Consider the following 15611-nt stretch of genomic DNA (forward strand, 5'->3'; position numbering starts at 1 on the left):
CAGCCCTTCCTGTGTTTTGAGTTTGGCATCTGAGGAAGCTGAGGGGGCAGACACAGGATGGGCTATGGGACAGTACAGCAGTGAACAGGCTGTCTGGCTTTCTAATCTGCTCATGCACTTTGGTCCCCAGATAAACCATGAGCCCTGTGAGCGATCCAACGGCTGTCCAGGGTACAAAAATTAACCAATGGCCGGGGGAGGATTGGAGGTTGCCAAATGGTGGCCCAGGGGCCAGATCGGGCTCTCAGATTTGATTTGTGGTCTGGATAGTTGCACAGTGGTTTGTTTTTAAACCAGTTGTCAACATTTAAAAATAAGGGAATTGCATAGAAAATCCCAATTCCTTCCTCTCTTCAAAGTCAATAGAGCTGGTATATTTCTGCCTGGGAGAGTTCGTAGGAGAGGAGTAGTGGCTGCCACCTTTAGTCAGGGCATATGAGCTCCAGTCACCAGAATCCCCATACCTTCTAGTGGTATCACACCGGTCAGCTTCACTCACTTATGACTGCGCAAAGTACTTAACCATTCTGAGCCTTAGTCCCTTGAGTTTATGATTCTTGAGATTCTTTGTGACCCTGGGAGCAGAATGCAGGGGACGCTGGGGAAGAGCATTGGCTTTGTAATATCTCAGGACAACGGGATAAATCCCAGCCTGGTATGTGACTCACGAGTGCTCTGAACTCCATTTCCTCATCTGTAAGAAGGGGGATAAAGACACAGACTCCTCCCAGAGCTGAGGTGAAGATTAAATACGAAAATGTATGTAAAGCATCTGGAACATAGCAGGTGCTCAACAAAAATTCCTCATGAGTAAACCATGGCCCAGCCTCATTCAGTGTTCTCCCTGCTGCTGCTTTGTTTTACATGTTTATTTATTTGGCTGTGCGGGGTCTTAGGTGCAAAGTGCAGAATCTTTTAAGTTGTGGCATGTGTAATCTTTAGTTGCGGCATACAAACTCTTTATTGAGGAATATGGGTTAGTTTCCTGATGAGGGATGGAACCCCGGGCCGCCTGCATTGGGAGAGTTTTAGCCACTGGGCCGCCAGGGAAGTCCCAATAGTCTGCCTGGTTTTGAATGCACAGTCCTGGACACCATGTCAGGTCTCAACCACCCTATGAGGCCAGCATTATTGTTATCTGTGTTATACAGAAGAGCAAATTGAGGTACAGATCAGATCAGATCAGTCGCTCAGTCGTGTCCGACTCTTTGCAACCCCATGAATCGCAGCACGCCAGGCCTCCCTGTCCATCACCAACTCCCGGAGTTCACTGAGACTCACGTCCATCGAGTCAGTGATGCCATCCAGCCATCTATCCTCTGTCGTCCCCTTCTCCTCCTGCCCCCAATCCCTCCCAGCATCAGGGTCTTTTCCAATGAATCAACTCTTCGCATGAGGTGGCCAAAGTACTGGAGTTTCAGCTTCAGCATCATTCCTTCCAAAGAAATCCCAGGGCTGATATCCTTCAGAATGGACCAGTTGGATCTCCTTGCAGTCCAAGGGACTCTCAAGAGTCTTCTCCAACACCACAGTTCAAAAGCATCAATTCTTCAGCGCTCAGCCTTCTTCACAGTCCAACTCTCACATCCATGCATGACCACAGGAAAAACCATAGCCTTGACTAGACGAACCTTTGTTGGCAAAATAATGTCTCTGCTTTTGAATATGCTATAGATATTAAAGAAGTACATGGAAGAGCTGGCTTATGTGGCCCCATCTGTCTGATTCTCAAGCCTGTGCTTCCCCTCACAACCACATGCCATTTTGGCCCTGGACACATGCACTGGGGTTGAGTGTGAACTCTAAGTTATAACTGTAGAGCTAGAATTCAGGCTCCACCACTAACTAGCTTCCCAGGTGATGCTGTTGGTAAAGAATCTGCCTGCCAGTGCAGGAGATACAAGAGATGTGGGTTCGATCCCTGGGTTGGGAAGATCCCTCTAGAGTAGGAAACGGCAACTCACTCCAGTATTCTTGCCTGGAAAATTCCATGGACAGAGGAGCCTGGTGGGCTACAGCCCATGGGGTCACAAAGAGTCGGACATGCCTGAGCACACTTGCACTTCAGTTGGCACTAACAAGCAGTGTGACACTGGGCAAATTATCTAACCTCTCGGGACTTCTGGTGTTTCATCCGGAGGATAATAAAAGGACCATGTGCATGCGGGTTAAATGAGTTAAAGCTCATAAAACACTTAGGGCTGTACCTGGGTACACAGTAAGAGCTTGATAAACGCTAGTTATTGTTATCGTCAGCTGAGCAGTACCTGGCCGTGTGCCAGGTACTGAAAGTGCAAAGATCAGTGAGAGGCCCTGTGGCGCTCAAGGTCTGGTGAGAGAACAGAGGTCACAGTGACTACTGTTGGGGAGCCTGGCTGTGGAAGCAAGGCGGGTGGTGGTTAACTCTACATGTCAGCTTGTCAGGACCACAGTGCCCAGGAATTCAGTCAAATATTGCTCTGGATGTTTCTGTGAGGCTCTTTTTAGATGAGATGGACGTCTAAGCCAGTGGACTTTGAGTAAAGCAGATTGCCCTCCATAATGTGGGTGGGCCTTATCCAATCAGTTGAAAGCCCAAATAAAACAAAAGCAAGAGCGACTTCCCAAGAAGATGGCCTTTGGACTTCATCAGCAACGTTGGCTCTTCTACAGCAGACTGCCTTTAAACTCAAGGTGGAACTTTCTAAAAAAAAGTGTTTATTTATTTACTTAGTTGGCTGCACTGGTTTGGTTGTGGCCCACAGGATCTTCGATTTTCATTGCAGCACATGAGATCTTTCAGCTGAAGCATGTGGGATCTGGTTCCCTGACCAGGGACTGAACCTGGGCCCCCTGCATTGGGAGCGCAGGGTCTTAGCCACTGGACAATCTGGGAAGTCCCCAAGGTGGAACTCTTTTGTCTGAATCTCCAGCCTGTTGGCCTCCACATCAGATTTTGGATTTATCAAGCCTCCATCATAAGTCGATTCCTTGAAATACATCTCCTCTTATATAAATGCGTGCCCTATTTGTTCCATTTCTCTGGAGAATTCTGAAAGAGGAGGAGTTGTACCAATACCTTTGCCAGAAGAGTTATCCTTCTTATGTTTAGCTCTCCTAGCCTGAAGAAGGTCATCCAAGGGCCTTGACCCTGTCCCCAGTAGATGTAACGGTTTGTTAATATTTGGGATGCATTTACTACAAGGATCACACAAAGCTGGGAGAGAGAGCAAATAGAGGCTGAAATAATCAGGATTCAAAACCCACTTAATCTTCAGAACAGTGTGTAGGAATCTACAAGAAGAAATGTAACACAGATGAGTGAAAAGTCCTCCCCTTGGGCTCTATTATGCAGAGATAGAGTCAGGGGTCGGGGTGGGAGGGTGAGGGCAGGTGAGAAACACTAGGTATGTATGACGCTTGGCACTTTCAGGAACTTCCCTGGTGAGCCAGTGGTTCAGAATCCACCTTGCAATGTAGGGCACACAGATTCAATCCCTGGTCCAGGAACTAAGATTCCGTATGCCACAGGGCAACTGAGCCTGGGCACCACGGCTGCTGAGCCCGCACTATGGAGCCCACGTGTGCAGCTAGAGAGAGCCCTTGTGCATGCCACACCTAAGACTCGGCACGGTCAAATACACAAATATTAAAAAAAAAGACGTGGGACTTTTAGTTTGACTAGCAGTCAAACTTCGATTCCTTCCTGGGTGAAGTCATGATGAGATATGAGGCTGATCAGCCTGAGGAGACACATCTCTGGCCTCCAGGTTTCAGAAAGTCAAGATAGGGACAGAAGGGCTTCCCTGGTGGCTCAGTGGTAAAGAATCCGACTGCCAATGCAAGGGACATGGGTTTGATCCCTGGTCCAGGAAGATCCCACACGCTGTGGAGCAACCAAGCCCATGTACCACAGCTGTTGAGCTCTTGCTCTAGAGCTTGGGAGCCAAAACTACTGAACCCACGTGCCATAACTACTGAAGCCCGAACACCTTAGAGCTTGAAACAAGAGACAATACTTCAGTGAGACACCCATGGACCTCAACTAGAAAGTAGCCCCCATCACCAAAACTAGAAGAAACTGCTCGAGCAGCAACGAAAACCCAGCACAACCAAAAATAAATAAATTAAAAAATTTTTTTCTTAAAAAGGCACAGGCAAGTGGAAGTTACCAGAAATCATATTTGGGCCAGAGGGAAGAACAGTCAGTGCTGACCAAGATGGCCTGGGTGTCTCATGGGCACTGATCTCCCTGTCACCAAGAATGTTCTAGGAGGTATCCCTTCTTGGAGATGTAACCAAGACAGTGTTGTGAAGAGAAAGAAAAGAGTATGCACTTTGGATGGGACAGACCTAGATTCAAACTAGTTAATGTGAGTGTGACCTCAGATGAGTCATCCTCTCTGAGCCCGTGGACCTCAGAGAGTACTCGTGATGCACTGGAAATCCCTGGGTCGCCTCTCAAAGCAGCCAGGGAACATTAGCTGTTTACCCCACGGACTGGCTCACACTGACAAACATCCTCTGGCTATCCCCAGATCCTTCCTCAAGACATCAACCCTGTGCCAACCTGAGAGTGCCTCATGCTGCCCAACCTTGCTGCCATCCAACCTCTGGGAGGACCGGATAGCAAGAAAGAGGTATGTCCTCCTGGTGTCTGTCTGGATGCGATCAGAAGCAAGTCACAGAAAAATCCAGCGAACAGTGTTACTGTTACAGGATGGTTACTACTCACTTAACAAGTAATCTGAGACAGGTGGTCCCAGGGATGCTTTGGTACCTCAGTGATTCAGTCAAGGATGTTGCTTTTTCTCCTCTGCCATCTTCAGGGCATCCTCAGTGTTTTCCTGCAGGATCAAAGGATGACTGCCTAATCTTCCCAACCTCAGACAGCATTCAAGCAGGAAGAACCTTTTTCCCTTGCATGTCTCTCTTTTCCTGTAAGGAGGATCTTTCCCAAAGCCACTAACAACTTCCCCTTAAGTCTTCTTATTTATTAATTTTAAAAATTGAAGTGGAGTTGATTTACAGTGTTTGTTAGTTTCTCCTTACACCTTGCATAACCAGTTTGTCCCAGTTTGCCAGGTACTTTTCCACTTTTTACCTAAATTCACAGATCCTGGGAACCCCCTCCTCCCTGGCAGATCTGACCAGTTGGGTGTCCCTACTTATATCCCATTGGCCAGAACTGGGTCAATGTCCATCCCTTGACCAATCACTAGTAGAGACAATGGATGTATTCCAACTGGTTCAAACCAATCAGGATTTACTTCCTGGGGGAAATGGCATGTTGCCAGTTGACCTGCTGTGAGGTTCTGTGAGCAAGGAAATAGGATTGGCTGCTAGACGGGCATCTGCAGTGTCTGCCACACTTGTGTGCATCAGAAACCAGCAAATTCCCATCCTAGACTAGGCTCTGCTCGCCCCGGCATCATCACCGCCATGCTGTGTGTGTGTTTGTGACTAAGTGTGAAAGAATTAGGAGCATGACAAGGATGTTGGGGGAGGGGAGACAAGAAAGGCTCTCAAATACAGGCTTCCTCTGTGGTCATGGAAAACAAGTTTATTTTTAATCTGACCTAATTAGTGTGCAATTCTCCAGGCATGATTTCTAAATGGGCAACTTTCAGGTAATACTAACAAACCCAGAAAACAGTTGATTTTTCTCCTAAGCTGGACTTTCCTTTGACTGTCCCTGGGTAGAGGCTGGAGGAGGGGACATCTGAGCAGGACAGAGGGGCTGGGCTGAGTGCAGGCTAAGGGGTCAGCCCCTGCTCCAGCTCCAGCGGGATACTGGGGTCACCTAGCCTCCTCCCTCGCCTCTTACCTTAGCTACACTGAAGACAGAACCACCCTGAGTCTGATTGACGTTTACCTGACACCAAAGCTCATGATTTGTGAGGTTCCAGCCACAGGAACCAGTCACCGTCTCTTAAAACTTTAAAGACAAAGACTTTGAGAATAAGTCATTTGTAAACCTGGAAACGACATTTCATTCATTCAAACAAACAAATGTTCATTGAATACCTACTACGTCTAGGCACTGCGGTGTGCTGGAGATCAAATTATGATACATAAAGACCCTCACCCTTGTGAAGCTGACATTCTAGAGATGGCAGACAGACAATAGGCAAGAACTAATATGTATCATCATCAGTAATAAATAAAATAGAGAAAACCAGAGAAGGGGGTAGAGATGGTTAGGTAGATGAAGGAAAGGGGTGCCTGCTTTTCTGGATCAGAGGTCTTCTTACCTATTTTAGTAAATAACATTTTATTGGAATACAACCAAGCTCATCAATTTATGTATTGTTTATGACTGTTTTCATGCTACGGTGGCAGAGTTGAATAATTACAACAGAGGTTATACGACCTGTGAAGCTGAAAATATTTACTATCTGGCTCTTAAAGTTAGCCATCACAAGGAGATACCATTTCACACCCACTAGAATGGCTATCATAAAAGACACACGGTGACAAGTACAGATGAGGATGTGAACACACTGGAACTCTCACACACTGCTAAAGAGAATGTAAAGTGGTGCAGCCGGGGTGAAAACAGTCTGGCGGTCCCTCAAAGGGGAGACACAGAGTAACCATGTGACCCAGCAGCTCGACTCCTCAGTATATGCCTAAGAGAAATGAAAGTACATGTCCACACAGAAACTTGTACCATAAATTTCAGAGCAGCGTTATTCATAGTAGACAATGATGAATGAGTGAATAAATAAAAAGTAGTTTAGCTATACAATGGGATATTATCTAACGATAAAGAGAAATGTAATAGTGATACATGCTATAACACGGGCAAATGTGAAAAGATTATGCTAAGTAAAAGCAGCCAGTCACAAAGTGACATAGTGTATGATTCCATTTATGAAATATCCAAAAGAGTCCATCTATAGCAAAAACAAACTACGGATTGCTTAGGACTAGAGAGACTGGGCAGTAATGGCTAAAGGGTGAAGGGTTTCTTTTTGGGGTGATGAAAACTGAATGTGTCATAGTTCTGTGAAAATACTAAAAGGCCTGGAATTGTACACTTTAAATGAATGAGTTATGTGGTATATGAATTATATCTCAATAAAGCTGTTTTTAAAAGGTTTACCAGAATTCCCTGGTGGTCCGGTGGTTAAGAACGGACTTCCACTGCAGGGGGTACAGGTTGGATTTCTGGTCAGAGAACTAAGATCCCATATGGTGCAGCCTAATGCCAAAGCCTTTGACTGTGTGGATCACAATAAACTGTGGAAAATTCTGAAAGAGATGGGAATACCAGACCACCTGACCTGCCTCCTGAGAAATCTGTATGCAGGTCAGGAAGCAACAGTTAGAACTGGACATGGAACAACAGACTGGTTCCAAATAGGGAAAGGAGTACGTCAAGGCTGTATATTGTCATCCTGCTTATTTAACTTATATGCAGAGTACATCATGAGAAACGCTGGGCTGGATGAAGCACAATCTGGAATCAAGATTGCCGGGAGAAATATCAATATCAGATATCAGATGACACCACCCTTATGGCAGAAAGTGAAGAAGAACTAAAAAGCCTCTTGACGAAAGTGAAAGAGGAGAGTGAAAAATTTGGCTTAAAGCTCAACATTCAGAAAACTAAGATCATGGCATCTGGTCCATCATTTCATGGCAAATAGATAGCGAAACAATGGAAACAGTGGCTGACTTTATTTTTCTGGGCTCCAAAATCACTGTAGATAGTGACTGCAGCCATGAAATTAAAAGACATTTGCTCCTTGGAAGAAAAGTTATGACCAACCTAGATAGCATATTATAAAGCAGAGACATTACTTTGCCAACAAAGGTCCGTCTAGTCAAGGCTATGGTTTTTCCAGTGGTCATGTATGGATGTGAGAGTTGGACTGTGAAGAAAGCTGAGCGCTGAAGAATTGTTGCTTTTGAACTGTGGTGTTGGAGAAGACTCTTGAGAGTCCCTTGGACTGTAAGGAGATCCAACCAGTCCATCCTAAAAGAGATCAGTCCTGGGTGCTCATTGTAAGGACTGATGTTGAGGCTGAAACTCCAATACTTTGGCCACCTGATGGGACCAGCTGACTCATTGGAAAAGACCCTGATGCTGGGAGGGATTGAGGGCAGGAGGAGAAGGGGACGACAGAGGATGAGATGGTTGGATGGCATCACTGACTCAATGGACATGGGTTTGGGTGGACTCTGAGAGTCAGTGATGGACAGGGAGGCCTGGCGTGCTGCAGTTCATGGGGTCACAAAGAGTCAGACATGACTGAGCGACTGAACTGAACTGAAATAAATAAAAACTTTTGTCCTAGACAGTTGAAGAAGGCTGAGCCTCTTTTGGAACTGGCTCAGAGTTCTCAAATAGTAACAGGTAGCATTTCACTGAGCATTTAGTGTCAGGCACAGTGCTCAGTGTGAGAAGCATTTTGCAAATCACTGCCTCATCTAATCTTCACAGAGATCTTATGACTTAGATACGGACAACTCCACTAACCAATGAAGAAACCGGAGCATGGAGACATTAGGGACTTGCCCCCAGGTCACAGAGCTGATAAATGGCAGAACTGGGCTCCAACTGCAGGTATTTCTGACCTCACAGCCTGTGCCCTTAACCACTGATACATACTGTGTGTACATAGATTCCTGTCCAGTCTTTGGTTTCCTAATCTTTCCCAGACCAGAAAGATGGCCCTAGGTGACACAGAGCTGGTGAGGAAGAGTACAGCCTTAAAGGAAAGTCAGGAAGGGCATGAGAGAGCAGAGGAGAGGAGTGAGTGTGCAGAGACGTGTCTCTGGGCTCAGGGAGCACTCCCATGGGGTGACCTAGACAAGGATGCAATCATTTTAGAAACTTTAGAAAATTGGAAACAACCTAGTGGATAGAATTGACCTGATGCAAGAAGTGAAGAGAAGTTTATTTAAAACCCAATTCCTGGGTTTAACTGCCAGAGATTCTTATGTAGTGGGTCTGAGTTGGGAACCAGAAATTCAGGGTTGACAGAATCTCCCTGGGAGATTCTGATGCAAATGGTCAGCAAACACACTGTGAGATGCCGAGCAGAAACTTAAAGGTCAGCACAAGACTCCCCTGGGTGCTCCCCCTACACCAATCTCGGCCTCCCTGCTTATCTCTCCCTTTCTGATATTCCATATTCCTGACTCTCCTCCATGTTCCCAGAGATCCCATGGAGCCTTACAGGCCTCCTAGGCTCTGTCCTTGCTCTTTTCTTCACCTGGCATGACCTTCCCTACCTTCCTTTTGCTCTGAACCAACTTCCCCTGAAGCTTTGTCACACCTCCCCTTTCTCAGTTTCCCATCCCCTAAAAGTTCATCAGCTCATGTGTCACCTTCTTATGAAACCTTCCCTAATCACAGGCAAGTTTCTTTGTTGCATCTGTAAAACGAGTATGGAAAGCAAGACAGAAATTGTATGTGAGGAGCATTGCAGGCACTCAGTACATAGTAGCTACTATTTTTATGTTGCTTAATCTTGGGCAGGTGAGTTTCTGCATCTCTGAAATGATAAGAGCTCTTGTGCCAACCACTGTGTTAAAATATACAATAACCACCCGATATTTTCCTCATTTTACATTTGAGGAACATGAGGTAAAAAGAGATTAAGAAACTTGTCCAAGGTCATTCATCCAGGTAGAAGTTGGTAGTACTTGGATTCGAACTGAGGCATCAGGTCCTCAGCTCTAATCATCACGTTATACTGACTTCCACTTTTATGGGACTTCCCAGGTGGTGCTAAAGAATCCACCTGCAATGCAGGAGATGTAAAGAGATGGGGCTTCGATCCCTGGGTTGGGAAGATCCCCTGGAGGAGGGCATGGCAACCCACTCCAGTATTCTTGCCTGGAGAATCCCTTGGACAGAGGGGCCTTGTGGGCTACAGTCCATGGGGTTCTCACAGAGTCAGTCACAACTGAAGTGACTTAGCATGCACCGTTATTATCAGACTCCAATCAAACAATAAATACCAGGATTCTGGCACAGGGACCAGAGTGTGGTAGGTGCTCAGTAAATGCTAGAGATTAAATTGAATTGGGAAGTCCCTACATCCAGGGAGGGAGTAAAAACTACTCAAAGACTTTACTGATAATGATGTCTCATGCTTTTTATTTGACAAGACTCAACACCTTAAGATCTCTAATGAGAATGGGATGTAAAAAAATAATTCAGGAAAAAAGTTCAGAATGGTGTTCCATTGAAAGCCTGGTAGGTGCCAATTCTGTCAGTCTGCTTCAATGGGGGTAAATTGTGGGTTTTAACTTCAGAACATTCAGATGGTGCAGGAGGAGGACGGGTGGCTGATCTGGTCCCAGCCATCCACTCCCCTGCCCCTGGCTTCTGAATCTCTCTCTGTCGCTCTGTATCCATCACTCTATATCATTGGCACTTCAAATGCTGACTTCTTCCTCATGATCAACTAAGGGAGATTCAATCTAAGAAGGACTCAGTGGAAGAAATACTTGGGTGTTATTTTCCAACTAAGGCACCGCATGGAATGGAAACCCTCCATCCAACTCCAATTCTGTTTCAACTCAGGTCATTCATCTCACTGACTCTCTTTAGTGGTGGTGGTGGTTTAGTTGCTAAGTCATGTCTGACTCTTGCAATTTAGAGCTCCATGCAAAACTTAGGTAGACCAGAAAGTCTCCCGTTTTGAACTTGGGGTCTTTCTACAGAGTTAGCCAGTTTTCTGCCCAAATAGCATCAATAGGGAAACCTGTAGGTCACATTCTTTCCAACATGGATGAACCATGAAAATATTACACTAAGTAAAGTCTTGCCCCCTTTCACACAGCTGCCCAGCTTTTGGTGGCTCAGAAGTCAAGACAACAGCAAAAAAGAACACCAGACAATTCTATCAACTGGACCAAACCCTAAGATATCGGAACTAACCCAACTCTCAGGAAAAATAAAAAAGACAATTTCCAGTTGGTTTTCAGGACATAAAAGATATCAAGAGTCACCATCAAATAAGACTAAGAGGTTTTCCTGAAACGGACAACTTTCTGAAACGCTTGCCGAAACTCTTCGTTAAACATAGTGTAGATTATTGGATTGATGAGGGAGTTCAGATAGCCTAGCCAGGTGAAAAAGTCAAAAAGTGCTGGGTGGATCCAGCAGGAGCCTCTGCAGATGGGAAGGACCAGAGATGCTACAAAGAAGGGCAGCCAGCAGACGATAAAGGCCCCCAGAATGATCCCCAGGGTTTTTGTGGCTTTCCTCTCTCGAGCAGCAGAAATCCTCTTGCGTTCCAGGACACTATCGGCAAGCTTGATTTTCACGTGGTTAAAAAAGAGAGGGGAGCCGGCGGAATGAGAATGCCCCTCGTGAAGGCTGGGGTTGAGCGAGCACAGCGAGGACCCTGCAGAGCCTGTGATGAGGTGCGCGGTGGTGAAGCGCTTCCCGTAGAGGGACGGCGGGTTCAGGATGCGGTTTCGGGCGGCCATGTAGATACGGCCATAGAGGATGATGAGCAACACGGACGGGATGTAGAAGGCCCCACAGGTGGAGTAGATGGTGTAGGAGATCTGAGACGTGTTCACCAGGCAGTCCGACATCTCTTCATGAGTTTTGGCCTGCCGCCAAAAGAGGGGTGGAGTGGAGATGCAGACCGAGATGGCCCAGACCACGGTGATCATGGCGGCTGCGTGGCCCACAGTCCGGCGTTTGCTGTACTCCAGGGCATCTGTGATGGCCCAGTACCTGTCCAGAGCAATGACACAGAGATGCAGGATGGAGGCCGTGCAGCATGTGATGTCAGAAGACAGCCAGATGTCACACAGGAGTTGGCCGAAGCTCCAGGTGTGGGTGGTGGTATAGGCGATGCTGATGGGCATGACCAAGATGGAAACCAAGAGGTCCGTCATGGCCAGGGAGCCAATGAGACAGTTGGCTGGGGTGTGGAGCTTCCTGGTCAGGAAGATGGTGGTAAGCACAAAGGCATTGGACAGGACTGTGGCCAGGGTGATGATGGAAAGGAGCACGACAAGAGCAATCTTGAGGGCTTGGAGAGTCCCCGGGTCCCAAGCCCCTGGAGTTGCTGTGGCATTCAGGGATCTGTTGGGAGCCCCCTGCAGAAGACCTTCTGCTGACTGGTTTGGGAGGGACATTCTAGGTGGCTCTGTCTTTCCACAGACTTTCACATACACAGCTCCTTTCACAGTTGTCCTGCTCACAGAATAAGGTCATCCTTCTGTTTCACACTGGTGGGAGGCAGCTGTCAGAACAGAACCCAGCGAAAAGCCCTCAAAACTCCACCGTTGAACACTGAGGTAACTACCTTTAACTGGTAGTTAAAGGTCTTTCCTAAATCAGATGATTCCCAAGAGGTCTCACTGTTCTGGAACTTTGCCCAGCAACTGATCAGGCGTTGAGGACACATGCTGGATTTGTTAGACATTTACCAGGATATCAAAACAGTCTCTGCAACGCTCTGAAATTCTTGCTTTTGGCATTCTGGCTCCTTCCAAAGCTTGAGAGATAAATGTGTTTAATGAGAACTTAAGAATTTCCTCCATTCTATTCTGAGAAGATTCTGGATTTCAGGTCACCCCTGGGAATTTTTTTTTTTTTTTAACCAGAGACAAAAAGAAGTGCCAGCTGATTCAGAGAGACAGCGCAGTCAACAGCTCACAGTTTTCCCAGGTTCGTCTGCATGTGTCATGAGGTAGTTAACTTTGGTCCCTGTCCCACTAAACGTCTGGAGCCTGAACAGACAGACAAAACATTCCAGTTACCAAGACTCGAAGAATGCCTAAGCTGGGAGAAGGCAAAACAAAGAGATCACTGTGGGTTCATCCCGAAGGCCACGTGTTCAGAAGTTCTGGGGGTTAAGGAAAGACAAAAAGTAGAGTTAGGTTCTAGAAGGACAGTTTAGACGTTTGAGATTAACTATAAGATTAAAAGGATACTGCTTAGTGCTGGCAGTCGTGCAGCCAAACTGGCATTTCCACACAGGTCTGGAGAAGGCGGGGGAGGGCAAGGAGCCCCACCCCCACAATTCTCAGAGGGGGCACAGGATCACAGCTGCTGGACATATCACAGGTTTCTTACAGGTACATGAAACTAGCTCTGTGCATTGTGAATCAGAAATCATCCTATTTATTCAGCAACAATGGAACCTAAATAAAAATAACTACACACACACACACACAGGCCACTGGGAAAGATACCAAATTGTTACCATGTACTTCTCTAGGAATTGGGGAGGGGGTGGTGACCTTTTCCCTATCATACGAGTTTTCCAAATTTCCTAGAGTGGGCATGTATGACTCTTAAAATCAAACGTGCAAACAACACGTTTTCATTAAGCAAAGAAAGTGAACTGCAGGGAACTCCCTGGTGGTCCCGTGGTAAAGACTCCTCACTTTCATGACTGTGGGCCCAGGTTTGATCCTTGGTTGGGGAACTAGGATTCCACGAGCCATGTGGCCAAAAAAAAAAAATTAAGTGCAAAAATAAAAATCCTGTGCTTTGTTTCATGGTGAAAGTTGAAATACAAAAATAAAATTGGCTTTGCAAATGAGAATTGGAAATTAAGTCACAAAACAATCTTGAAGAATCATTTTCTTTTCTTTGTGTCTGTGGACTTGAATCTGGGTTTCAGTATTTGGGACACGGGCAAGTCCTGGTATCTGAAGTCCACAGGGTCTGGCAGGAAGCCCCTGGGTGTACGGGGTTGGCGAGAAGAATGCTAAGACCTCTTAGCCCCATCAATAACCTTACTCCGTCTCCCCTTGTCTTGTGTGGAGTGCTACTACTCCACTAGGAATCCCTATGATTCATTTATCATTATCTCTTCCAGCTCAACTTAGCAAAGAGGTCTTGCCCTGAGAACATTCACAGCCCAGGAAGGGAGGCAGACATGTAGTGTCAAGGACCCTGGGATGGAGCTGGCAAGGCAGAATATATATTATACATACATGCTTTTCTAAAAAATGTGATATCACTTTCTTTACTGGCGGCACCGAGCAGCTGGTAGGATCTTAGTTCCCCTACCAGGGTTCGAAACCCGAGTCCCCTGCGTTTTGCAAGACAGATTCTTAACCACTGAACCATCAGAGAAGTCTCCACAATTTCATTATTAAGGACTGCATATTGTTCCATTGGTTACCTACATTAAGGAGAAGGGTCTCAGTAGTCAAAGTCGAGAGGGATGGCATTCCTGGTAGCTGGAAAGATAAGAGTAAAGGCCTGGAGGCTGGAGTGCAGAGAGTAGAGGATCAGGCTCTAGGCGTGGGGGGTGGGGGTGGGGGGCAGCAGGGCACGGGATAAAAGTTTCGCTTGGACTGGGGCAGTCTAGGCTCTAATCCTTGTTCTAGCCCAACCTTCCTGTATGACCTTGGGCAAATCCTAATGTCTCAGATTTCTTTCCCAAAACAGGAGCCAACCCACCTGCCAACCAGAACTGCTTCGGGGCTTTCATTGCTCCTGGCAAGGTCAGCCTTTGAAACCCACTAAAAGCCCGAGAGATGCCAAGAATCATTGTCATCCTACTTCCTTCCTTCTGCTCGGCCCTGGGCTTTGTTGGAAAAGTTCAGTCTACGGCTGTTGATTGGCTTTATTTTTGATTTAATTAATTGATTTGGCTGTGTTGGGTCTTCGCTGTGGGACACAGGGTCTTTGTTGTGTCACGTGGGATCTTTTGTTGCAGCGCAAGAATTCTCCTGATGTGGCCCATGCACATAGTAGCTGTAGTATGCAGGCTTAGCTATTCCTCATGACATGTGGGATCTGAGTTCCTGGACCAGGATCGAACCCACATTCCTTGCATTGGAAGGCGGATTCTTAACGGTTGAACCACCAGGGAAGTCCCTATTGATTGATTTTAAATCATTAAGAAGCTGAACGTGCAAAATGGTAGTTTCCCTCTCATGCCCCAAAAGTGTGCTTTGTCTTTAAAAAAAATATCTGCCCAGAGGAGAGAAAACAGCCTGAGTTAAGAAAACCCTTCTTAAGCTACCTGTTCTGAAACATTCCCTGAATTTGAGGAATATTATCATCACACCTTTGATGGAGCTCTTCGTATGTTCCAGGGTGGGACCCACTCCACCCATGGCCCCCAACTGACAAATGAACCAATCAGCGCTCAGAAAGGTGATGTCACCTGCCCCAAGGTGACCAGGTGGAAGTGGAAAAACCGGGTCCAGGGTCAGCTCTGACATTTCCACTCCTCTCCACACTGCCTCAGTCCAGGAAGAAAAGCCTTCCGGCACGTTTGCTTCTAGGCATGAAGCTGGTTTGGGATCTCCTGGAGATACAGGAAAATGGTGATTCCTTCCCGCTACCCCACCCGCCTCCTTGCCCCATCCTCCACTCCCAAAGGCCTCTGGCTGAAGCTCTCCTTTGGTTCACAGGGAAAATGTGAAGTCAGGTTGGACTGTTCGGAATTTTCTTCCCTCCAGACGGTCTGGGTGAGCGAGGTGGCGTCATTTCCCACGGAAGGCTGGTGTGCTTGCCCCACAAACCCAGGGGGTCACTCCTTGGGTTCCAGGCATTCCAATGACCTCATTCCAGTGAAAGGTGTGGGCTCAGAAAGGCCCGGGAGGCTGGTGGGTGACATCTTGGGAAGAAGGACAGTGTGGATTGCCTTGGACAGGAATGCCAGACTGGAGCTTTGTAG

At 46.7% G+C, this 15611-nt stretch overlaps 1 protein-coding gene across 1 annotated transcript; it reads right to left on the reverse strand.

Moving 5' to 3' along the window:
* Positions 1–10076: 10076 nt before the first annotated feature.
* HTR1D (5-hydroxytryptamine receptor 1D) lies at positions 10077–14496 on the reverse strand. The gene has a single exon (XM_086327853.1). It carries the CDS (start codon positions 12097–12099, stop codon positions 10966–10968), a length of 1134 nt encoding a protein of 377 aa, XP_086183979.1. The 5' UTR covers positions 12100–14496; the 3' UTR covers positions 10077–10965.
* Positions 14497–15611: the final 1115 nt, after the last annotated feature.

Source organism: Bos grunniens, chromosome 2 (assembly GCF_055505025.1).
Source record: "Bos grunniens cultivar Pamir isolate PY7600 chromosome 2, Bosgru_T2T1.0, whole genome shotgun sequence".
NCBI classification, from domain to species: Eukaryota; Metazoa; Chordata; class Mammalia; order Artiodactyla; family Bovidae; genus Bos; species Bos grunniens.